This window comes from Pseudophryne corroboree, chromosome 2 (assembly GCF_028390025.1).
Source record: "Pseudophryne corroboree isolate aPseCor3 chromosome 2, aPseCor3.hap2, whole genome shotgun sequence".
Classification (NCBI taxonomy): Eukaryota; Metazoa; Chordata; class Amphibia; order Anura; family Myobatrachidae; genus Pseudophryne; species Pseudophryne corroboree.
The window spans coordinates 597,293,146-597,318,496 of NC_086445.1; the positions used below are offsets into that span (position 1 = coordinate 597,293,146).

General features: G+C 47.3%; 1 protein-coding gene across 2 annotated transcripts in view; it reads left to right on the forward strand.

The window, feature by feature from the left end:
• The window catches only part of LOC135038474 (lysophospholipid acyltransferase 2-like), a 64,799-nt gene that overhangs the window by 2,013 nt on the left and 37,435 nt on the right, over positions 1–25,351 (forward strand). The window contains exons 1-3 of one of the 2 annotated variants that reach the window (XM_063954655.1): positions 7,187–7,278; positions 20,994–21,139; positions 22,109–22,186. In XM_063954655.1, the coding sequence (XP_063810725.1) occupies positions 7,201–7,278; positions 20,994–21,139; positions 22,109–22,186 (302 nt within the window). In that variant the 5' untranslated portion in view covers positions 7,187–7,200. Of the gene's footprint in view, positions 1–7,186; positions 7,279–20,993; positions 21,140–22,108; positions 22,187–25,351 lie in introns of those variants that run through there. The other variant, XM_063954656.1, reaches the window with a different exon arrangement.

Here is a 25,351-nt window from a genome sequence, read left to right on the forward strand (position 1 = left end):
CGGGGGCCATACAAAAATTATCAACTTAAAAATTAGCCTGCCCCCAGAAGATATGCCCCCAGTAGTTATGCCCCAGTAGTTATGCCTTCAGTCAGTAGTTATGCCCCCATTCAGGTGTTCAGAACATATGCCCCCAGTCACTTGTTATGCCCCATTAGATATGCTCCCCAATAGCGCCACGACACACACATTAAAAGGAAAAAAAAAACCCACAATACTCACCAGCCCCGCTCCTGCTACCGGACCGTTGCCCTCCGCCTGGCCGTCCGCTCCTCAGAACTATGGGAGAGACGTCATGATATCTCTCCGATAGCACCACACAGCTGCACACGCACACTGCCAGAGCCGGAAGTCGGAGCTCAGGTGTGAGCTCCTGCCTCCGGCTGCTGCTGAGGGGAATAAGCTGGGCGCCTGCTAGTAATAAAATCTCAGCGGGCGCCTGGCATCTCCCTTGGTTAGGTGAGCCTGGCCGGATCAAGTGGCTCTGCGAGCCTTATACGGCCCACGGGCCTGAGGTTCCCCACCCCTGGTCTAAGGGCATACCTCCCAACTGTCCCGATTTTTGCGGGACAGTCCCATTTTTTGGGGACTGTCCCGCTGTCCCACTCGCGGGCCGCAGTGTCCCGCGGTGGGGGGGGGGGGCATTCACTCGCTGTCCTGCTCAGCAGAGCAGCGGTGAATAGACGCTGTGCGCATGCGCATAGCGTCTATTCACTGGAGTCAGAGGGAGAGGAGGCATGTCTGCGGCTCACAGAGCGCTGGGCATGCCACCTCAGTGACGAAAACGGGGCGTGGCTCACGATCGCGGATCCAATGTGAAGCAACACCCCTTTTCTTAGATCACTCCCCTTTTTCGGGAGCTCGCGGCTACGCCACGCATGTGTCCCTCTTTCTACAAATGAAAAGTTGGGAGGTATGCTATGGGGGATATTCAATTCTTTGAAAAGTCACTTGGGTGTCTGTTTTTTCCTATGTAATAGGAAAAAAGAGGCACCCAACTGACTTTTCAATTTGAATTCCCCCCTAAGAGTCATGTCGATCTTTTCCTATGTCGACTATTGCCATATATGTGTGCATGCGTGTGTATACAGTATAAAATAAGATTTTACTTACCGATAAATCTATTTCTCGTAGTCCGTAGTGGATGCTGGGGACTCCGTCAGGACCATGGGGAATAGCGGCTCCGCAGGAGACAGGGCACAAAAGCAAGCTTTTAGGATCACATGGTGTGTACTGGCTCCTCCCCCTATGACCCTCCTCCAAGCCTCAGTTAGGTACTGTGCCCGGACGAGCGTACACAATAAGGAAGGATCTTGAATCCCGGGTAAGACCCAAACCAGCCACACCAATCACACCGTACAACTTGTGATCTGAACCCAGTTAACAGTATGATAACAATGAAGTAGCCTCTAAAAAAGATGGCTCACAACAATAATAACCCGATTTTTGTAACAATAACTATGTACAAGTAATGCAGACAATCCGCACTTGGGATGGGCGCCCAGCATCCACTACGGACTACGAGAAATAGATTTATCGGTAAGTAAAATCTTATTTTCTCTAACGTCCTAGTGGATGCTGGGGACTCCGTCAGGACCATGGGGATTATACCAAAGCTCCCAAACGGGCGGGAGAGTGCGGGTGACTCTGCAGCACCGAATGAGAGAACTCCAGGTCCTCCTCAGCCAGGGTATCAAATTTGTAGAATTTTACAAACGTGTTCCCCCCTGACCACGTAGCTGCTCGGCCAAATTTTAAAGCCGAGACCCCCTCGGGCATCCGCCCAAGATGAGCCCACCTTCCTTGTGGAATGGGCATTGACAGATTTTGGCTGTGGCAGGCCTGCCACAGACTGTGCAAGCTGAATTGTACTACAAATCCAACGAGCAATAGTCTGCTTAGAAGCAGGAGCACCCATCTTTTGGGGTGCATACAATATAAACAGCAAGTCAGACTTTCTGACTCCAGCCGTCCTGGAAATATATATATATATATATATATCTATTTTTAGGGCCCCGACAACGTCTAGCAACTTGGAGTCCTCCAAGTCCCTAGTAGCCGCAGGCACCACAATATGTTGTTTCAGGCGAAACGCTGACACCACCTTAGGAAGAAACTGGGGACGAGTCCGCAGTTCTGCCCTGTCCGAATGGAAAAACAAATATGAGCTTTTTTTAAGACAAAGCCCCCAATTCTGACAATCGCCTGGCCGAGGCCAGGGCCACAACATGGTCCCTTTCCATGTGAGATATTTCAAATCCACAGATTTGATCGGTTCAAACCAATATGATTTGAGGAATCCCAACACTACGTTGAGATCCCACGGTGCCACTGGAGGCACACAAGGGGCTGTATATGCAATACTCCCTTGACAAACGTCTGGACTTCAGGAATTGAAGCCAATTTTTTCTGGAAGAAAATCTACAGGGCCGAAACTTGAACCTTAATGGACCCCAATTTGAGGCTCATAGACACTCCTGTTTTCAGGAAGTGCAGAAATCGACCTAGTTGAAATTTTTTCGTGGGGCCTTCCTGGCCTCACCCACGCAACATATTTTCACCACATGTGGTGATAACGTTGTGCGGTCACCTCCTTCCTGGCTTTGACCAGGGTAGGTATGACCTCTTCCGGAATGCCTTTTCCCTTAGGATCCGGCGTTCAACCGCCATGCCGTCAAACGCAGTCGCGGTAAGTCTTGGAACAGACAAGGTCCCTGCTGGAGCAGGTCCTTTCTTAGAGGCAGATGCCACGGTTCCTCTTGGAACAGACATGGTTCTTGCTGAAAGCAAATCCCATCTTAGCTCCCGAGGCCATTAGTCCTCTGTGAGCATCTCTTGAAGTTCCGGGTACCAAGTCCCTCTTGGCCAATCCGGAGCCACGAGTATAGTTCTTACTCCTCTACGTCTTATAATTCTCAATACCTTGGTTATGAGAAGCAGAAGAGGGAACACATACACCGACTGTTACACCCACGGTGTTACCAGGACGTCCACAGCTATCGCCTGAAGGTCTCGTGACCTGGCGCAATACCTGTCCCGTTTTTTGTTCGGGCGGGACGCCATCATTTCCACCTTTGGTCTTTCCCAACGGTTCACAATCATGCGGAAAACTTCCCGATGAAGTTCCCACTCTCCCGGGTGGAGGTCGTGCCTGCTGAGGAAGTCTGCTTCCCAGTCGTCCATTCCCGGAATGAACACTGCTGACAGTGCTATCACATGATTTTCCGTCTAGCGAAAAATCCTTGCAGTTTTGACCACTGCCCTCCTGCTTCTTGTGCCGCCCTATCTGTTTACGTGGGCGACTGCCGTGATGTTATCCCACTGGATCAATACCGGCTGACCTTGAAGCAGAGGCCTTGCTAAGCTTATAGCATTACAAATTTGCTCTTAGCTCCAGTATATTTATGTGGAGAGAATTCTCCAGACTTGATCACACTCCCTGGAAATTTTTTCCCTGTGTGACTGCTCCCCAGCCTCTCAGGCTGGCCTCCGTGGATACCAGCATCCAATCCTGAATGCCGAATCTGCGGCCCTCTAGAAGATGAGCACTCTGTAATCACCACAGGAGAGACACCCTTGTCCTTGGATATAGGGTTATCCGCTGATGCATCTGAAGATGCGATCCGGACCATTTGTCCAGCAGATCCCACTGAAGAGTTCTTGCGTGAAATCTGCCGAATGGAAGCGCTTCGTAATAAGCCACCATTTTTTACCAGGACTCTTGTGCAATGATGCACTGACACTTTTCCTGGTTTTAGGAGGATCCCGATTAGCTCGGATAACTCCCTGGCTTTCTCCTCTGGGAGAAACACCCTTTTCCTGGACTGTGTCCAGAATCATCCCTAGGACCAGCAGACGTGTCGTCGGAACAACTGCGGTTTTGGAATATTTAGAATCCACCCGTGCTGTCGTAGAACTACTTGAGATAGTGCTACTCCGACCTCCAACTGTTCTCTGGACCTTGTTCTTATCAGGAGGTCGTCCATTTTCTTTGAAGACGAATCCTCATTTCGGTCATTACCTTGGTAAAGACCCGGGGTGCCTTGGACACTCCAACGGCATCGTCTGAAACTGATAGTGACAGTTCTGTACCACGAACCTGAGGTACCCTTGGTGAGAAAAGCAACTTTTGGGACATGGAGGTAAGCATCCCTGATGTCCCTGGACACCATATAGTCCCCTTGTTCCCAGTTCGCTATCACTGCTCTGAGTGACTCCATCTGGGTTTGAACCCTTGTAAGTGTTCAAATTTTTCAGATTTAGAATCGGTCTCACCTAGCCTTCTGGCTTCAGTACCACCCTATAGTGTGGAACAATACCCCTTTCCTTGTTGTAGGAGGGGTAATTTTATTATCACCTGCTGGGAATACAGCTTGTGAATTGTTTTCAATACTGCCTCCCTGTCGGAGGGGGACATTGGTACAGCAGACTACAGGAACCTGCGAGGGGGGAAACGCCTCGACATTCCAATCTGTGCCCCTTTGATACTACTTGTAGGATCCAGGGGTCCTGTACGGTCCCAGCGTCATGCTGAGAACTTAGTAGAAGCGGTGGAGGGCTTCTGTTACTGGGAATGGGCTGCCTGCTGCAGTCTTCTTCCCTTTCCTCTATCCCTGGGCAGATATCTTATAGGGACGAAAAGACTGAGGCTGAAAAGACGGTGTCTTTTTCTGCAGAGATGTGACTTAGGGTAAAAAACGGTGGATCTTCCAGCAGTTGCCGTGGCCACCAGGTCCCATGGACCGACCCCAAATAACTCCTCCCCTTTTATACGGCAATACATCTTTGTGCCGTTTGGAATCTGCATCCCCTGACCACTGTCGTGTCCATAAACATCTTCTTGCAGATATGGACATCGCATTTACTCTTGATGCCAGAGTGCAAATATCCCTCTGCGCATCTCGTATATATAGAAATGCATCCTTTAAATGCTCTATAGTCAATAAAATACTGTCCCTGTCAAGGGTATCAATATTTTTAGTCAGGGAATCCGACCAAGCCACCTCAGCTCTGCACATCCAGGCTGAGGCGATCGCTGGTCACAGTATAACACCAGCATGTGTGTGTATACTTTTTAGGATATTTTTCTGATAAGCATGTGAGCGCCTTATCCACCCTGAGGGGTGTTTCCCAATGCGCCTTAACTTCTGGCGGGAAAGGGTATAGCGCCAATAATTTTCTATCGGGGGAAACCCACGCATCATCACACACTTCATTTAATTTATCTGATTCAGGAAAAACTACAGGTAGTTTTTTCACCTCACACATAATACCCTTCTTTGTGGTACTTGGAGTATCAGAAATATGTAACACCTCCTTCATTGCCCTTAACGTGTGGCCCTAAAGGAAAATACGTTTGTTTCTTCACCGTCGACACTGAAATCAGTGTCCGTGTCTGGGTCTATGTCGACCGACTGAGGTAAATGGGCGTTTTTACAAGCCCCTGACGGTGTCTGAGACGCCTGGACCGGTACTAATTTGTTCGCCGGCCGTCTCATGTCGTCAACCCACTTGCAGCGTGTTGACATTATCACGTAATTCCATAAGTAAGCCATCCATTCCGGTGTCGACTCCCTAGAGAGTGACATCACCATTACAGGCAATTTGCTCCGCCTCCTCACCAACATTTTCCTCATACATGTCGACACACACGTACCGACATACAGCACACACATAGGGAATGCTCTGATAGAGGACAGGACCCACTAGCCCTTTGGGGAGACAGAGGGAGAGTTTGCCAGCACACACCAAAATGCTATAATTATACAGGGACAACCCTTATATAAGTGTTCCTCCCATATAGCATTTAATATATATGTATATCGCCAAATCAGTGCCCCCCCTCTCTGTTTTAACCCTGTTTCTGTAGTGCAGTGCAGGGGAGAGCCTGGGAGCCTTCCCCTCAGCCTTTCTGTGAGGGAAAATGGCGCTGTGTGCTGAGGAGAATAGGCCCCGCCCCCTTTTCGGCGGGCTTCTTCTCCGGAGATTGTGAAGTCTGGCAGGGGTTAAATACATCCATATAGCCTCAAGGGCTATATGTGATGTATTTTTCGCCATACAGGTATTCTACATTGCTGCCAGGGCGCCCCCCCCCCCCCGCGCCCTGCACCCTCCGTGATCGCTGTGGGAAGTGTGCTGACAGACAATGGCGCACAGCTGCAGTGCTGTGCGCTACCTGAGGAAGACTGAAAAGTCTTCTGCCGCCTGGTTCCGGACCTCTTCAATCTTCAGCATCTGCAAGGGGGTCGGCGGCGCGGCTCCGGGACGAACCCCAGGGCGAGACCTGTGTTCCGACTCCCTCTGAAGCTAATGGTGTCCAGTAGCCTAAGAATCCAATCCATCCTGCACGCAGGTGAGTTGAAATTCTCTCCCCTAAGTCCCTCGATGCAGTGAGCCTGTTGCCAGCAGGACTCACTGAAAATAAAGAACCTAAAAACTTTTTCTAAGCAACTCTTTAAGAGAGCCACCTAGATTGCACCCTTCTCGGACGGGCACAAAAACCTAACTGAGGCTTGGAGGAGGGTCATAGGGGGAGGAGCCAGTACACACCATGTGATCCTAAAAGCTTGCTTTTGTGCCCTGTCTCCTGCGGAGCCGCTATTCCCCATGGTCCTGACGGAGTCCCCAGCATCCACTAGGACGTTAGAGAAATACTAATATATACACACACACACACACACACACACACACACACACACACACACACACATTACTTAGGGCTGTCAGGGGGGTTCACTTTATGAAATTATGAAATGTGTGACATATGTACAGTCAGTCTCTGATACTTTCGGAATACAAGCCAGCGGGGATGATATCAAGAGGTGGAACAGGGTATTAAACACAATTATTTAAATACTACAATGTACGGGCAAGATGTATGTTTTGTCTATATGTATTTTCTCTTTATTTTACTTTTACATTTCATTCTCTCAGAAAGTTATTCTCTACTCTAGCTGCAACTGAATTCCATTTCCTTTAATGTCACAATAGCCTTCACCACTCCTTCTTTTGTATTTTCCGTACCCTCCCTAACTTCCTCCTTCCATTCAGTGGGCAAGGTGCTGTCCTAACTGCATACTTTCTGCTTACAGTTTATTCTGTGGGTGTGGTGTGTGGGCGGCTGTCATAGTAGGTAAAGTGTCACGTATATCCCAGAACCGGTATTGATTGTCAGGTGTATAACACTCGGGCAGTACAAGCATGCAGGTAGCAGGGGTGTATGAGGGGTCACCCCTGCATCTTGTGAGGCACATGATCACAAATCTTCCTACAGAACAGGTACATATATAAATGCATTTATGTAAATGTGAGAAGAATGACATTGTGTGTGTGTGTAATTCTGCATGGCTGTCTGCTATAGTGTAGTGTTTCAGTTAATGCAGGGTGCGTGCAGCTATAAAGTCTCTACGCAACTTACTGCAATACATTGACTGACTGACGGAGGCACAGTCACAGAGGTTATCAGCAGACTTCCTGAAACAAATGAATGAAAGAAGTGTATTGATTGTGGTGAGGAATGAAAGCAGCCTTGTGCACATTCATCGGTTACCCTGGAGAGTATGAAAGTGAAACAAGCTGTACAAGTGCAACCAGTAAAATATACTATTAATAGCGATAGCAGAATATAGATGTGCTCTGCCTGCCAATCATTTGTGCTGATAAAGGAAAATAGTGAAGCACAAAAGAATTCTCATAATTTGTGATTAATTGTTCTTCTGCTTATATGATACTCAAATGTCTGTTTGGACTATAGCAAGTTGTTGATGTCCTACAATAACTTTGAGGCATTTGAATAGTTATGCCATAAATGTTTTTTTTTTTAATTTGTTTTATTTTATTTGTTATTGTCTCTCTGACGTCCTAAGTGGATGCTGGGGACTCCGTAAGGACCATGGGGAATAGCGGCTCCGCAGGAGACAGGGCACAAAAGTAAAAGCTTTAGGATCAGGTGGTGTGCACTGGCTCCTCCCGCTATGACCCTCCTCCAAGCCTCAGTTAGGTTTTTGTGCCCGGCCGAGAAGGGTGCAATCTAGGTGGCTCTCCTAAAGAGCTGCTTAGAGTAAAAGTTTTGTTAGGTTTTTTATTTTCAGTGAGTCCTGCTGGCAACAGGCTCACTGCAACGAGGGACTTAGGGGAGAAGAAGTGAACTCACCTGCGTGCAGGATGGATTGGCTTCTTAGGCTACTGGACACTAGCTCCAGAGGGACGATCACAGGTACAGCCTGGATGGGTCACCGGAGCCGCGCCGCCGACCCCCTTGCAGATGCTGAAGAGAGAAGAGGTCCAGAAATCGGCGGCTGAAGACTTCCCAGTCTTCTTAAGGTAGCGCACAGCACGGCAGCTGTGCGCCATTGCTCTCAGCACACTTCACACCAACGGTCACTGAGGGTGCAGGGCGCTGGGGGGGGCGCCCTGGGCAGCAATGAAAGTACCTATGCTGGCTAAAAATACATCACATATAGCCTCTGGGGCTATATGGATGTATTTAACCCCTGCCAGGTTGTCAGAAAAACGGGAGAAGAAGCCCGCCGAAAAGGGGGCGGGGCCTATTCTCCTCAGCACACAGCGCCATTTTCCTACACAGCTCCGCTGCTAGGAAGGCTCCCAGGCTCTCCCCTGCACTGCACTACAGAAACAGGGTTAAAACAGAGAGGGGGGGCACTTATTTGGCGATATTATTATATATTAAGATGCTATAAGGGAAAACACTTATATAAGGTTGTTCCCTGTATAATTATAGCGTTTTGGTGTGTGCTGGCAAACTCTCCCTCTGTCTCCCCAAAGGGCTAGTGGGGTCCTGTCCTCTATCAGAGCATTCCCTGTGTGTGTGCTGTGTGTCGGTACGTGTGTGTCGACATGTATGAGGACGATGTTGGTGAGGAGGCGGAGCAATTGCCTGTAATGGTGATGTCACTCTCTAGGGAGTCGACACCGGAATGGATGGCTTATTTAGGGAATTACGTGATAATGTCAACACGCTGCAAGGTCGGTTGACGACATGAGACGGCCGGCAAACCAATTAGTACCTGTCCAGGCGTCTCAAACACCGTCAGGGGCTTTAAAACGCCCATTTACCTCAGTCGGTCGACACAGACACGGACACTGACTCCAGTGTCGACGGTGAAGAAACAAACGTATTTTCCATTAGGGTCACACGTTACATGTTAAGGGCAATGAAGGAGGTGTTACATATTTCTGATACTACAAGTACCACAAAAAAGGGTATTATGTGGAGTGTGAAAAAACTACCTGTAGTTTTTCCTGAATCAGATAAATTAAATAAAGTGTGTGATGATGCGTGGGTTTCCCCCGATAGAAAATTATTGGCGTTATACCCTTTCCCGCCAGAAGTTAGGGCGCGTTGGGAAACACCCCTTAGGGTGGATAAGGCGCTCACACGCTTATCAAAACAAGTGGCGGTACCGTCTCCAGATACGGCCGCCCTCAAGGAGCCAGCTGATAGGAGGCTGGAAAATATCCTAAAAAGTATATATACACATACTGGTGTTATACTGCGACCAGCGATCGCCTCAGCCTGGATGTGCAGCGCTGGGGTGGCTTGGTCGGATTCCCTGACTGAAAATATTGATACTCTTGACAGGGACAGTATTTTATTGACTATAGAGCATTTAAAGGATGCATTTCTATATATGCGAGATGCACAGAGGAATATTTGCACTCTGGCATCAAGAGTAAGTGCGATGTCCATATCTGCCAGAAGATGTTTATGGACACGACAGTGGTCAGGTGATGCAGATTCCAAACGGCACATGGAAGTATTGCCGTATAAAGGGGAGGAGTTATTTGGGGTCGGTCCATCGGACCTGGTGGCCACGGCAACAGCTGGAAAATCCACCCTTTTTACCCCAAGTCACATCTCAGCAGAAAAAGACACCGTCTTTTCAGCCTCAGTCCTTTCGTCCCCATAAGGGCAAGCGGGCAAAAGGCCAGTCATATCTGCCCAGGGGTAGAGGAAAGGGAAGAAGACTGCAGCAGGCAGCCCCTTCCCAGGAACAGAAGCCCTCCACCGCTTCTGCCAAGTCCTCAGCATGACGCTGGGGCCGTACAAGCGGACTCAGGTGCGGTGGGGGGTCGTCTCAAGAGTTTCAGCGCGCAGTGGGCTCACTCGCAAGTGGACCCCTGGATCCTACAAGTAGTATCCCAGGGGTACAGATTGGAGATTCGAGACGTCTCCCCCTCGCAGGTTCCTGAAGTCTGCTTTACCAACGTCTCCCTCCGACAGGGAGGCAGTATTGGAAACAATTTCACAAGCTGTATTCCCAGCAGGTGATAATCAAGGTACCCCTCCTACAACAAGGAAAGGGGTATTATTCCACACTATTTGTGGTACTGAAGCCAGACGGCTCGGTGAGACCTATTCTAAATCTGAAATCTTTGAACACTTACATACAAAGGTTCAAATCAAGATGGAGTCACTCAGAGCAGTGATAGCGAACCAGGAAGAAGGGGACTATATGGTGTCCCTGGACATCAAGGATGCTTACCTCCATGTCCCAATTTGCCCTTCTCACCAAGGGTACCTCAGGTTCGTGGTACAGAACTGTCACTATCAGTTTCAGACGCTGCCGTTTGGATTGTCCACGGCACCCCGGGTCTTTACCAAGGTAATGGCCGAAATGATGATTCTTCTTCAAAGAAAAGGCGTCTTAATTATCCCTTACTTGGACGATCTCCTGATAAGGGCAAGGTCCAGAGAACAGTTGGACGTCGGAGTAGCACTATCTCAAGTAGTTCTACGACAGCACGGGTGGATTCTAAATATTCCAAAATCGCAGCTGATTCCGACGACACGTCTGCTGTTCCTAGGGATGATTCTGGACACAGTCCAGAAAAAGGTGTTTCTCCTGGAGGAGAAAGCCAGGGAGTTATCCGAGCTAGTCAGAAAACCTCCTAAAACCAGGCCAAGTGTCAGTGCATCAATGCACAAGAGTCCTGGGAAAAATGGTGGCTTCTTACGAAGCGATTCCATTCGGCAGATTTCACGCAAGAATTTTTCAGTGGGATCTGCTGGACGAATGGTCCGGATCGCATCTTCAGATGCATCAGCGGATAATCCTGTCTCCAAGGACAAGGGTGTCTCTTCTGTGGTGGCTGCAGAGTGCTCATCTACTAGAGGGCAGCACATTCGGCATTCAGGACTGGGTTCTGGTGACCACGGATGCCAGCCTGAGAGGCTGTGGAGCAGTCACACAGGGAAGAAATTTCCAAGGAGTGTGGTCAAGTCTGGAGACTTCTCTCCACATAAATATACTGCAGCTAAGGGCAATTTACAATGCTCTGAGCCTAGGAAGACCTCTGCTTCAAAGTCAACAGGTGCTGATCCAGTCGGACAACATCACGGCAGTCGCCCACGTAAACAGACAGGGCGGCACAAGAAGCAGGAGGGCAATGGCAGCAAGGATTCTTCGCTGGGCGAAAAATCATGTGATAACACTGTCAGCGGTGTTCATTCCGGGAGTGGACAACTGGGAAGCAGACTTCCTCAGCAGGAACGACCTCCACCCGGGAGAGTGGGGACTTCATCTGGAAGTCTTCCACATGATTGTGAACCGTTGGGAAAGACCAAAGGTGGACATGATGGCGTCCAGTATGAACAAAAAACTGGACAGGTATTGCGCCAGGTCAAGTGACCCTCAGGCAATAGCTGGGACGCTCTGGTAACACCGTGGGTGTACCAGTCGGTGTATGTGTTCCCTCCTCTGCCTCTCATACCCAAGGTACTGAGAATTATAAGACGGAGAGGAGTAAGAACTATACTCGTGGCTCCGGATTGGCCAAGAAGGACTTGGTACCCGGAACTTCAAGAGATACTAAGAAGGGACTTGCTTCAGCAAGGATCATGTCTGTTCCAAGACTTACCGCGGCTGTGTTTGACGGCATGGCGGTTGAACGCCGGATCCTAAGGGAAAAAGGCATTCCGGAAGAGGTCATCCCTACCCTGGTCAGAGCCAGGAAGGAGGTGACCGCACAACATTATCACCGCATTTGGCGAAAATATGTTGCATGGTGTGAGGCCAGGAAGGCCCCCCACGGAGGAATTTCAAATCGGTCGATTCCTGCATTTCCTACAAACAGGAGTGTCTATGGGCCTCAAATTGGGGTCCATTAAGGTTCAAATTTCGGCCCTGTCAATTTTCTTCCAGAAAGAATTGGCTTCAGTTCCTGAAGTCCAGAAGTTTGTCAAGGGAGTACTGCATATACAACTCCCTTTTGTGCCTCCAGTGGCACTGTGGGATCTCAACGTAGTTCTGGGATTCCTCAAATCACATTGGTTTAAACCGCTCAAATCTGTGGATTTGAAATATCTCACATGGAAAGTGACCATGCTGTTGGCCCTGGCCTCGGCCAGGCGAGTGTCAGAATTGGCGGCTTTGTCTCACAAAAGCCCATATCTGATTGTCCATTCGGACAGGGCAGAGCTGCGGACTCGTCCCCAGTTTCTCCCTAAGGTGGTGTCAGCGTTTCACCTGAACCAACTTATTGTGGTACCTGCGGCTACTAGGGACTTGGAGGACTCCAAGTTGCTAGATGTTGTCAGGGCCCTGAAAATATAGATTTCCAGGACGGCTGGAGTCAGGAAAACTGACTTGCTGTTATCCTGTATGCACCCAACAAACTGGGTGCTCTTGCTTCTAAGCAGACGATTGCTAGTTGGATGTGTAGTACAATTCAGCTTGCACATTCTGTGGCAGGCCTGCCACAGCCAAAATATGTAAATGCCCATTCCACAAGGAAGGTGGGCTCATCTTGGGCGGCTGCCCGAGGGGTCTCGGCTTTACAACTTTGCCGAGCTGCTACTTGGTCAGGGGCAAACACGTTTGAAAAATTCTACAAATTTGATACCCTGGCTGAGGAGGACCTGGAGTTCTCTCACTCGGTGCTGCAGAGTCATCCGCACTCTCCCGCCCGTTTGGGAGCTTTGGTATAATCCCCATGGTCCTTACGGAGTCCCCAGCATCCACTTAGGACGTCAGAGAAAATAAGAATTTACTTACCGATAATTCTATTTCTCGTAGTCCGTAGTGGATGCTGGGCGCCCATCCCAAGTGCGGATTGTCTGCAATACTTGTACATAGTTATTGTTACAAAAATCGGGTTATTATTGTTGTGAGCCATCTTTTCAGAGGCTCCGCTGTTATCATGCTGTTAACTGGGTTCAGATCACAGGTTGTACAGTGTGATTGGTGTGGCTGGTATGAGTCTTACCCGGGATTCAAAATCCTTCCTTATTGTGTACGCTCGTCCGGGCACAGTATCCTAACTGAGGCTTGGAGGAGGGTCATAGGGGGAGGAGCCAGTGCACACCACCTGATCCTAAAGCTTTTACTTTTGTGCCCTGTCTCCTGCGGAGCCGCTATTCCCCATGGTCCTTACGGAGTCCCCAGCATCCACTACGGACTACGAGAAATAGAATTATCGGTAAGTAAATTCTTATTTTTCTTAATGTGCTTTAATAAGTCATAAGGAATGTTGGGAGGTATCCAATTAGCTGCGGTAATTTGCAGCAGGTAATGGATTCGCCAGGGGCTTTCCAATTAGCCCTGATTCCCGGCATTTATCAGGGATTATGCGGGCCCTCAGAGCCGTGATTACACATGGGTCTGGATACTTATCCCGGTTCCCGTGTGTTATCGCTCCAAAACGGGTAATTTTTTGGACGAAAAAAATGGACTATAATTGGATAGCCATCAGGCTAAAATCATAATAATAGTCTATTTTTTTCCAGTTTAAAAAGTAGCGCATCTAAGTGGATACTCCCCTTAGTGTTGACCGAGCCACATTACTACTGATGTTGCTATTGTTAATGTAGATTGCTGGGCCACATTAAGGTTGATATTGACAGACTTTAATTAATGAAGGGCACTAGAACACAGTACATAAGTTTGCAATATAATTTTAGAATTTATGTAAAGAGATGCAGTGTTTCAAGAAGAAAAAAACAACTGAGATTTCTAGTAAATTTTAGATGCCATTATATTACATCAAGGGTGGATCCAGACTTTTCTTTTGTGAGTGGCAGAGTCCCTTTCCTTTGCTAATCTCTGTAGAAAAAAAAAGTAGATGCTAGATCTGTGGGGGCTACTCAGTTAAATTACTTACCCTGTCTTTTGGCATACTGTACAGCACATGTGACAGCATGGTGCACTCTGCTTTGTGGCTAGCTTTAGCCATAGACCTATCATTGTGGGGACCACACAAAAATGCTGACGTAATACACAGGACTTAATCAATGGATTTGTTATTTGGGAATAGTTGTGTTGTCTGGCAAGTCAGTGGCATCTGTTTGTCTCAACTTTTTGTCCAGAGAACTTGTACTTGCCTATCTGCTACCCTTCCCCTGAATTCTGGGGATATATAAATCCACAATCATCATGCTGGCAGCCATTCACTGGCTACAGGCTGGGAGGCATGCAGAAAATGCTGCACTCTAAGTGGTGACTAGCTTCAGCCATCCACCAATCAGCATTGGTGGCAGCAGGCTGGTAGGCAGGTAGAGAATACTGTGTGGTTGCTCTGATTAGTTGTAATTCACAGTCAGGGTGATCAGGCAGTATTCTCTACCTGCCTCCCAAGAAGCTCCAGAAGCACCAACCAGGAGGACCCCACCTCAAAGGACCCTAAACTTCGGTCCTTGGGCAGCTATCCAGTGTGCCCATACGTTAATCCAGGGTTGCAGATTCTACAAAATGGAGTTCTTAATTTTTGCCCTTACTAATATCACTCCTTTTTCCAGCTTCTTCCTCATGGTTAACAGTATGGCACTTTCCTTTGTTTACTCATGCCTGCTGGCTGTGTGACATTAAAAAATTGTGCCATCTGTTTCACTCCACATATAAAGTCCTTCTTTCAGTCCTTAATGCTCCATAACATAGCCAGAATTCCCACCTGTGTCACTCATCAACACTGGTATTTTCTATCTTCATCCCTGGCTTGAAGAACTACTGCAACCTCCTCCTACTTGGCCTTCACCCTTTCATGATACCATCTGTCTTGAACCATCTTCTTTCATTACTCCTCAACCACTGCAACCAACCCACCCCCGTTTGCTGTCTTTCCATTCTCTTTGAAATGATACAATTAAATTTAAGATCCTCAACATCACCTGCAAAACTTTCACTCAAACTCACTACATCTCAGCTGCATCTTTCCTTCCCTCTAATAACCACCTTTCACACCCCCTTCAACACTTCTCCCATGCAGAATCTCCCTTTAAAATTACTTCCTCACTATGGCCTACATCAGGCATTCCCAACCACGGTCCTCAAGGCACACCAACAGTGCAGGTTTTAGTGGTATCCAGGCTGCAGCACAGATGGTTAACTCAAAATAACTGAGCTACTAATTAAGTCACCTGTGTTGAAGCCTGGATATCACTAAAACCTGCACTGTTATACCCCTTTCACACCTGAAATGCAGGGGCAAAACCCGTGAATACTGCCACGGGCTCATGCAGGGACATTCCCGGGTTGGCACCTTTCACACCAGCATTTTTTGCCAAGACATCCCGGGTCTGCACCTTTCATACTGAACCCGGGATGGCCCTGCATTTTCTGAGAATGGGCGTCTCAGAAAAAAACACAAGACCAGGAAGTGCCCTGAATAGCCAATCAGCATCAGCAGAGGCAACCTGGGAAGGTGGGACATGTCCCTGCACCATTCACACTGTCCAGGGTCCAGGGATCATCCTGGGACCAACCCTGGGTTGAAATGCAGGGACAGAAATCCCGGGTTTTTGTCCCTGTACCCTTTCACACCGAGAAATTTCCCGGGTTGATGCGCGTTCATGTGTTTTAACCCGGGAAATTTATGGCTGTGTGAAAGGGGTATTAGTGTGCCTTGAGGACCGTGGTTGGGAATGCCTGGCCTACATCATCCTTACTCCATGGCCTCTCCTGATCACTTCCTGTGCTTGCTCCTGTGGCCATCTCTACTTGTGTCCCATTTATACTTACTGACACTGATATCCTCCTACATATAGGGGGTCATTCTGAGTTGTTTGCTCTGTATTTTTTTCTCGCAACGGAGCGATTAGTCGCTAATGCGCATGCGCAATGTCCGCAGTGCGACTGCGCCAAGTAAATTTGCTATGCAGTTAGGTATTTTAGTCACGGCATTACAAGGTTTTTTCTTCGTTCTGGTGATCGTAATGTGATTGACAGGAAGTGGGTGTTTCTGGGCGGAAACTGGCCGTTTTATGGGTGTGTGTGAAAAAATGCTACCGTTTCTGGGAAAAACGCGGGAGTGGCTGGAGAAACGGAGGAGTGTCTGGGCGAACGCTGGGTGTGTTTGTGACGTCAAACCAGGAACGAAACTGACTGAACTGATCGCAGATGCCGAGTAAGTCTGGAGCTACTCAGAAACTGCTAAGAAGTGTCTATTCGCAATTCTGCTAATCTTTCGTTTTGATAAGCTAAGATTCACTCCCAGTAGGCGGCGGCTTAGCGTGTGCAAAGCTGCTAAAAGCAGCTTGCGAGCGAACAACTCGGAATGACCCCCATAGTGCTGTATGTTAATATGGAGGAAATGTATAAAGCGGTGAAAAGAGTGGAGAAGTGGGCTAGTGGAGAAGCTGCCCATGGCATCCAATCAGCTTTGAGTAACATTTATCAAGTACATTCTATCTATAAAATTATAGGTATCAGCTGATTGGTTGCCATGGGCAACTTTTCCACTTGCAAACTTCTCCACTCTTTTCACAACTACATACATCTTCCCTTATATTACTTGCATCCTTTTCTTTTTTATGACGAATGTCTGTTTTTGTGGAATTTGTGGTGCCTTTTAAATAAAAGGGATCATAGCTAGTCGCTGCACTGCATGGCAAAGAAGAGAGTATAAGACAGTAGCCGACATAGGGGAGATCCCAGGTACTGGAGCTCACCCGTACGGCATCGGAGCTCACCCGTACGGCATCGGAGCCAGCTGCGGGCAGACAGGTGGGTCAGAGACACTGTCCCGGGAGCCGTCTGCTGTCTCACTGGAGCAGCAAAGCACTGCCGGTAAAAAAAAAACCTTAAAAAAAAACCCTGCTCACCTGTAACTCCTTGGCGCCCCCTCAAATCCTGCACCCGGAGCACATGCCTCCTTAGCCCCCCCCACTAGTTGCGGCCCTGCTCACCGGTAATGGCACATTCAGTACAACGTTCAGCACTGAAACATCACAGTGCCAATGCAAGTTGAACTTTCTCCCAGAGTAGTATTTGTGCATGACGACCATCGCCTGCATTAAAATCATTTGACTCGGGGCATGGACATATGAAATACGGCATGTTGGACGTGTGGATGTGTGCTAAGGGCTAGCTGTGCAAAATCATTACCTCTCTTATACACGTTTCAATAGAATACCGCACTTACACACATTTCTGTATAACAGCTTTAGTAGATGAACTTAGGATAATTGGAATAGTTAGTAACTAAATAGATAGATAAAGTAACTCATAATGGGTCTTATCTATCAGGATATTGGCCACTGTTGCAGGATAACCTATGACTTAAGTGATTAGTGTGGATGTCTGTTTCCTTATCTGATCTAATTATCTTCCATGTGGAGTATTGCTATGAAACTCTTTTACAGCCATGATATACATATGTTCTTAGGGCCGAATTCATGTATGTAAGCAAAGAAAAAAAAAAGTAACTTTGTGTCTGGAACAAACCGTGTGGCTATGCAAGGGGAGCAAATACATTTATATTTTTTTCTGTGCAGTCAATACTGGCTGCTTGCATGTAGACACACCCCACCCAAATCTAAATCTCTCTGCCTTACCTGCAGTGTAACATGGTTTTGCCCAGTTGATTGCTTTTTTGCTTTACTTTGAAACATGAATCAGGCCCATAGTCCAGATTAATGCTCCCATAGTAACAAATCAATGAATACAGCACACCTATAAATTAATTATAAAGCAGGTATTTTATACCTGTGTGGTTCGGGTGTACTACGACTGCCCGGCACCCAGAATACCGGCGCCGGGATCTCGGCCGGCGGAATGCCGGCAGCGGGGTGAGCACAGAAGCGCCCCTTTCGGGCACCACGCTATTTATTCTTCCTCCAGGGGTGTCGTGGGCACCCCAAGAGGGGGATTAGGTGCCGGCATACCGGCGGTCGGGATCCCGGCGCCGGTATGCTGAGCACCAGGATCCCGACAGCCGATACATCGAGTGCCTCCCATCTGGTTCACCTGCCAATGTGACTCGCACACTCGCAGCGTGACAATAGTCTAATTCTGGTTTTTCAATTTTTTAAAAAAATGAATAAATAATTCTATCTATCTATCTATCTATCTATCTATCTATCTATCTATCTATCTATCTATCTATCTATCTATCTATCTACATATATGCACACTGCTCAAAAAAATAAAGGGAACTCTTAAACAACACAATGTAACTCCAGGTCAATCACACTTCTGTGTAATCAAAGTGTCCACTTAGGAAGCAACACTGATTGACAATCAATTTCACATGCTGTTGTGCAAATGGAATAGACAACAGGTGGAAATTATAGGCAATTAGCAAGACACCCCCAATAAAGGAGTTGTTCTGCAGGTGGTGACCACAGACCACTTCTCAGCTCCTATGCTTTCTGGCTGATGTTTTGGTCACTTTTGAAAGCTGGCGGTGCTTTCACTCTAGTGGTAGCATGAGACGGAGTCTACAACCCACACAAGTGGCTCAGGTAGTGCAGCTCATCCAGGATGGCACATCAATGTGAGCTGTGGCAAGAAGGTTTGCTGTGTCTGTCAGCGTAGTGTCCAGAGCATGGAGGTGCTACCAGGAGACAGGCCAGTACATCAGAAGACGTGGAGGAAGCCGTAGGAGGGCAACAACCCAGCAGCAGGACCGCTACCTCTGCCTTTGTGCAAGGAGGAACAGGAGGAGCACTGCCAGAGCCCTGCAAAATGACCTCCAGCAAGCCACAAATGTGCATGTGTCTACTCAAACGATCAGAAACAGACTCCATGAGGGTGGTATGAGGGCCCGACGTCCACAGGTGGGAGTTGTGCTTACAGCCCAACACCGTGCAGGACGTTTGGCATTTGCCAGAGAACACCAAGATTGGCAAATTCGCCACTGGCGCCCTGTGCTCTTCACAGATGAAAGCAGGTTCTCACTGAGCACATGTGACAGACGTGACAGAGTCTGGAGACGCCAAGGAGAACGTTCTGCTGCCTGCAACATCCTCCAGCATGACCGGTTTGGCAGTGGGTCAGTAATGGTGTGGGGTGGCATTTCTTTGGGGGGCCGCACAGCCCTCCATGTGCTCGCCAGAGGTAGCCTGACTGCCATTAGGTACCGAGATGAGATCCTCAGACCCCTTGTGAGACCATATGCTGGTGCGGTTGGCCCTGGGTTCCTCCTAATGCAAGACAATGCTAGACCTCATGTGGCTGGAGTGTGTCAGCATCAATGCCTTCGTCTTGCAGGAACTGCTATGGACTGGCCCACCCGTTCCCCAGACCTGAATCCAATTGAGCACATCTGGGACATCATGTCTCGCTCCATCCACCAACGCCACGTTGCACCACAGACTGTCCAGGAGTTGGCGGATGCTTTAGTCCAGGTCTGGGAGGAGATCCCTCAGGAGACCATCTGCCACCTCATCAGGAGCATGCCCAGGCGTTGTAGGGAGGTCATACAGGCACGTGTAGGCCACACACACTACTGAGCCTCATTTTGACTTGTTTTAAGGACATTACAGACCTCCATGGGTTAATAAATTTGATTTCCATTGATAATTTTTGTGTGATTTTGTTGTCGGCACATTAAACTATGTAAAGAACAAAGTATTTAATAAGAATATTTCATTCATTCAGATCTAGGATGTGTTATTTTAGTGTTCCCTTTATTTTTTTGAGCAGGTATATATATATATATATATATATATATATATATATATATATATAATCCAACCAAGTTCTGGCACTCCCAGTGAAGTAAAAACAACTTTGATGGTGCCTTCACAGGAAAAACCAATAGAATACTGTGATTGCGGCACTCAACCTCCTTGGTCGGTTGGTTGTAACTTCAGCAATGGTCATGGACGGTGAAGCGGGCGCTATTCCCGCCGGACACTTGTTTGTTCTTTGGTTGCTGATGTATATAAAGGTTTGAGTCGTTATTTGTTTGTTATTTTCCTGATGACAATTTGAATAGATAGATTGAAACGTTGAAAAAGCAGGTTGCTGTTTGAGCATATTTTGTGAATATACAGCTTGAGTGCCGCACCTACAGTGCTCTCTCTCTCTCTAATATATATATATATATATATATATATATATATATAATATACACATACACAGTCGAGTCACATTATTATGACCACCACTAGCTAATAGCCAGAGTAACTGGTGTGTGCAGCACGGACAGCCCCAGGTTCATTATGATATTGAGCAGCTCCACTATCGGTGGACGGTCGACCCACGTGCACCGTTGTAGCTAACGTTCACCACTCACATCAATGGCACATGGTGCTCCGCAGTTTCCACGTCAGTTATTCGGAATGGTGCCATTTATCCAATCACGATAGACCTTCACAGTAGCATGCAAACAGTTGACAAACTGCGCTGTTTCAGAATTACTGCCACCCTTGGCCCAAAAGCTGATAATCATCCCTTTTTGCAACTCCGATAAATCGCCCCTTTTACCCATGACAGCAACAAGTGATACTGTATGTGTGCAGATGGCCTACCGCACACCTTATATACCCACCAAGCCAGCGCATGACATGTGACATACTTCATGGGCTACACGCTAACAACCTTAAATGCAGGAGGTGGTCATAATAATCGCCTTTAACAACCAATTCAGCATAACCGCATTATGAAAGAGGGCAACATAATGCAAACAGAAGAAAAAATGTATTCTGTTTTATCATAACTATAAATATTTCGGTAACAACTTACTGTTGTCATGATAAAATGGTATTTCACAGAAATAATGTCACATAAATTCCCCTTTATCATCTTCTACAGCGTATCTTCCTCATCGGACAGCTCTCTGCACTGATCCTGGCCTTCCTGTTCCGATATTGTCTGCCTCCCTCTCAATGTGGTGCAAAAGTCAGACATGGTGTGGCCTCCATGCTGGGAATATGTTTGTCGATCTACTGCTTTGGATGGTGAGACAGAACATCACAGCACTCAGAGCTATTATTCTCCAGAACATTGAACCACTTACTAGTGCCTCGGGACACTTGCAGGGGTGCCCTGGGTTGGTGGTCCAGGACCAATTCAAATTATTCATGGTCAATATAATAGGCAAAACCAGTGCTGGTGGCTGCCAGTCATAAAATATGTGGCCAAACAGAAGCAAATCTTGTCCCTCACCACACAACTGACCCTAAGGATGACATATAAACGCAATCTACTTAATGTAATATTTCTTTCTAAATTTCTCAATAAGAAATTTTTGGCCTAGGGGTGCCGTGAAAAAAATTCTGATATTCTAGGGCGCCGTGATTCAAAAAAGTTTGTAAACCACTGCATTAACCCCTTACCTCCTTATTCTTACTATAACCTACCATAATTTATAGCCCACCCGTTTATACAATAACGTTCCTGTTAGAGATCATATCAGTTCATCCTGTTGCAGCCATACAGCCGCAGGAATCAGGAAGCATCAATCAGCTGCTCGTCAGGAAGATCCCGCCAAGGCTGCTGTCAGTGAGAAAGAGACAGGAGCCATGCAGTCTATTGCTGCAGAACACGGCCCCTAGGAGGGGATAACTCACTTGCTTTTTTCTTGTCAACTTGGCCACCTCAGAATCAGGCCCATAGCGTTCAATTATTATTTACCTTCCTCTCAATATTCAGGAAAGTACTTCATAAAGCACTACTCTTACATGAATAAGAGACCAAGCAGCTCTCTTCTGGTCATCTGAGAGTCTTCTGAGACTGGACATGCACAGCGTCAGGGAGCAACGATATAACTGAGTAGCCCACAGCAATAGATCTTTTTGGTCACTTATATGCAGAGATGTACCAGTTTGTGTTATTCTGCTATTTTTCTTGTCTCTCTCCTGTCTGACATATATGAATTGCTAACTAGATAACTGGTAACCATATTTTCATTTTTTCTACACACCCAGGCTCACCATGTTTCTCATAGGAGAAGTCATCCTATGCTATCTCATGCTTCTTATGGTTGATCCTAGAAGAGTTCATATGTAAGTTTAAAGGGATTCTTGGTGGTTTTAACTATTTAACCTATTGTATACTTTACTGGTATGACACTGTCATCAAAATGATGTATAATTAATAGTTTAAGTTTTAGTTTGCATATTTTGTGTTGTCTCTGTTTGACTGTAATTTGAATGCTGATATTTCAATCTTGCAAAAATACTGGTATTTATATCTGTAGATATGTGAGGTATTGTGGATGGCGGACATTGCATCACTGCCATCCACTTGTTGTTCAGGAAATGGCATGGTGGCCAAGTTGGTTATGTCTCTGGTTAGTAAGGACACCTTTTCTGCAGTGCTCTGGCGTCCTGTGGTGATTTGCATCTAGTCTACTTTACATGGTGTCAGAAGCTCGGCTGTGACACAGGATCCCGGCGGTCACCATGCCGACGCCAGGATCCCGAGCAATCAGACGTCCTGCAGTCGGCATGCCGACCTACAGGGACTATTCCCACTCGTGGGTGTCCACGACACTCATAGAGTGGGAACAGAACCTGTGGTGAACGCAGCGAACCACCGAGCCCGCCAGGGGCTCTGTTGCACTCGCCCTCGCCAGCATTCTGCAGTCAGGATCCCAGGGTCAATATGCTGACCTCCGGGATCACGACCGCCGGTATCGCTGCCCCAACCCATAGAACCAACTGGTTTTCAGTGATGCCATTGCGAGTGAAATTGCTCAGGTTTGAAAAGGAATGAGGATTTTACCTCTGTACTGGGCAATTGGACAAATCCAAAAAAGTACAGGCCTATTCTCTTCTCAACCTTTCAGGTACGGATGCTGTTGACTAGGCAGGTACATTTGTTTATTCAGAGGGGTAGGATAAAGCAGATCCAGAAACATCAGAAAATGTTAGGAATTTGATGCTTACTAGTTAAATGTCATCATGGAGAGGAATACTTTCTGCAGTGTATTTGATCATATGCTGCCAGGTTAAAGCTACAACCAAAGAAATGTGATTATGGTGCACTAAGAAGTGACCTCATCATGGACAGGATTGTGTATGAGACTTAATGATGCTACTCATGCACACACTGCATGGGAAGAAACTGAAAAACACATTTTACATGCTGCACAAGCAGTCTAACAAAAGTGCCCTAGAATTTTAGAGTCTGATGTATGAGATCACCAGCATCACAATCAGCAGCTGGCACACTGTGAGTTATTGTGGTTGCCATTCCTATGAACATTACAAATGTCATGTCTTCAATAAACGTTGCAATGCTTGTGGCAAAACGAATCACTGTGCACGCCAGAGCCGGATTAAGGGGATGCCCAGGGGGTCAGTACCCCGGGCCCCCCTGTTTTATGGTGCCTCTTGGCTGGAGCTCTGCACAACTCTTCAGGTTGCCGGGGCAGGAGTGGAGGAGGGATCCACACTGCCAAAGGAGGAGTGCAGCTGTGCATGTGGCTTCCTCCCCTCTCCTCTCGGACAGCACGGTCAGGGACTGAGTCAAGCAATCTCCAGCCTTCGCTGCTGCCAGGAGAGATGCTGCTGGTGGCGGAGGCTGGAGATTGCTTGACTCATTCCCCGACCGTGCTGCCCAAGAGGAGGAAGCCGCATGCACAGCTGCACTCCTTCCCCGGCAGCGTGGATCCCTCTTGCCCCGGCAGCCTGGTGTCTTCTCTTCTCCCCCTGCTGCAGCGCAGCTCCCGTTTCCTGTGACCGGAGGAGGTGAGCAGCGCGTGCAGCCGGGGAAGGGGGGGCGGTGCTGGCGGTCGGCGGGGGGCCCTCCTGTCTTGGGTGTCCTGGGCCCCCTGAGGGCTTAATCTGGCCCTGGTGCACGCTGGTGCAGATCCAGCCTAAGGAGGAGATGCATCAAGCCTTGGAGAGTGATAAAGTTGTAGAAGTTACTCAAGGCAACCAATCAGCATCTGTATTTGATCTAGCATAGTGCTAGTTAGAAGTTGATTGGTTGCTATGGTAATCTTTTCCACTAATACATCTGTCCCTAAGAAACAAGGCAAAAAGCCTCATATTATACAATCCAGCAGTCCCCCACACTGGGGTAACACCATGGAATCTGCACCAGAACACAGCAGAAGCCAGTTTCCAATGTGAAAACATTGACCTTAGGACTGAAAAATATTTAACACCATAACAAAACAAAAAAAAAAGGTTACTCTGGCACCAAGTGTAACATCATTACACGGGAATTCCTCCGTCGCACCAACCCCAAGACACCTATTGGCCACTCTCGCACAGTGAATTTAATTGCTTATGGTCTCCAGGTAATCAAGACCATGAACATGGCCAAACTTCATTCCACAAATTTCCTGCTGCAGTTTTCATGTAGTAGACAGTGATGTAAAAAACAGACAGTATATCATTTGAACTGACAAACTAAGGGGTCTATTTACTAAGCCTCGGATGGATATAAAGTACCAGCCAATCAGCTCCTAACTGCCATGTCACAGGCTGTATTTGAAAAATGACAGTTAGGAGCTGATTGGCTGGTGCTTTATCTCCATCCAAGGCTTAGTAAGTAGACCCCTAAGTGCTGAAGTGCATGTAATACTATTAGGAAACTTCAATTTACCTATCATTGCACCTGTAGTAGAAGCCACGTAGTGGACATCGGCCATGGATGCTGCAGAGAAAAGGGACAGCTCCGTATATGGGATTAGTATGATTTTACCTACAATCAAAATCCCGAAGGTCAAAATACAGACAACATTTGACCGATGGTCAAAATCCCGACAAGGTCAAAATACGACATTTAAAATGTTGACAGGCCAAAAAGTCGATACAAGTTTTTTTGTAAAAAAAAATTGTGTGCATATGTCAAGGTCGACATGGACCCCGTATGAGTGTACCACGTCCCCTCGCATGGCTCGCTGCACTCCCTGTGCTCGGCACACTATTATATTCCCCCTCCACGTCCACTGGGATGGTAAAGTTTGAACAAGTTGGTTTCAATGAAAAACTCATTTTTGACTTGTCGACATTTTAAATGTCGGTATTTGGACAGTGTCTACATTTTTAATGTCAGTATTTTGACCATGTCGGGATTTTGACCATGTCAGTATATTGATTATCAGTCAATTGTTGTCAGTATTATGACTGTCGAGAATTTGATTGTAGGTAAATTGAATACATCCCCTGTATATATCTGCATCGACCAAATGCACTTGAACAAGGCCCTTAGGA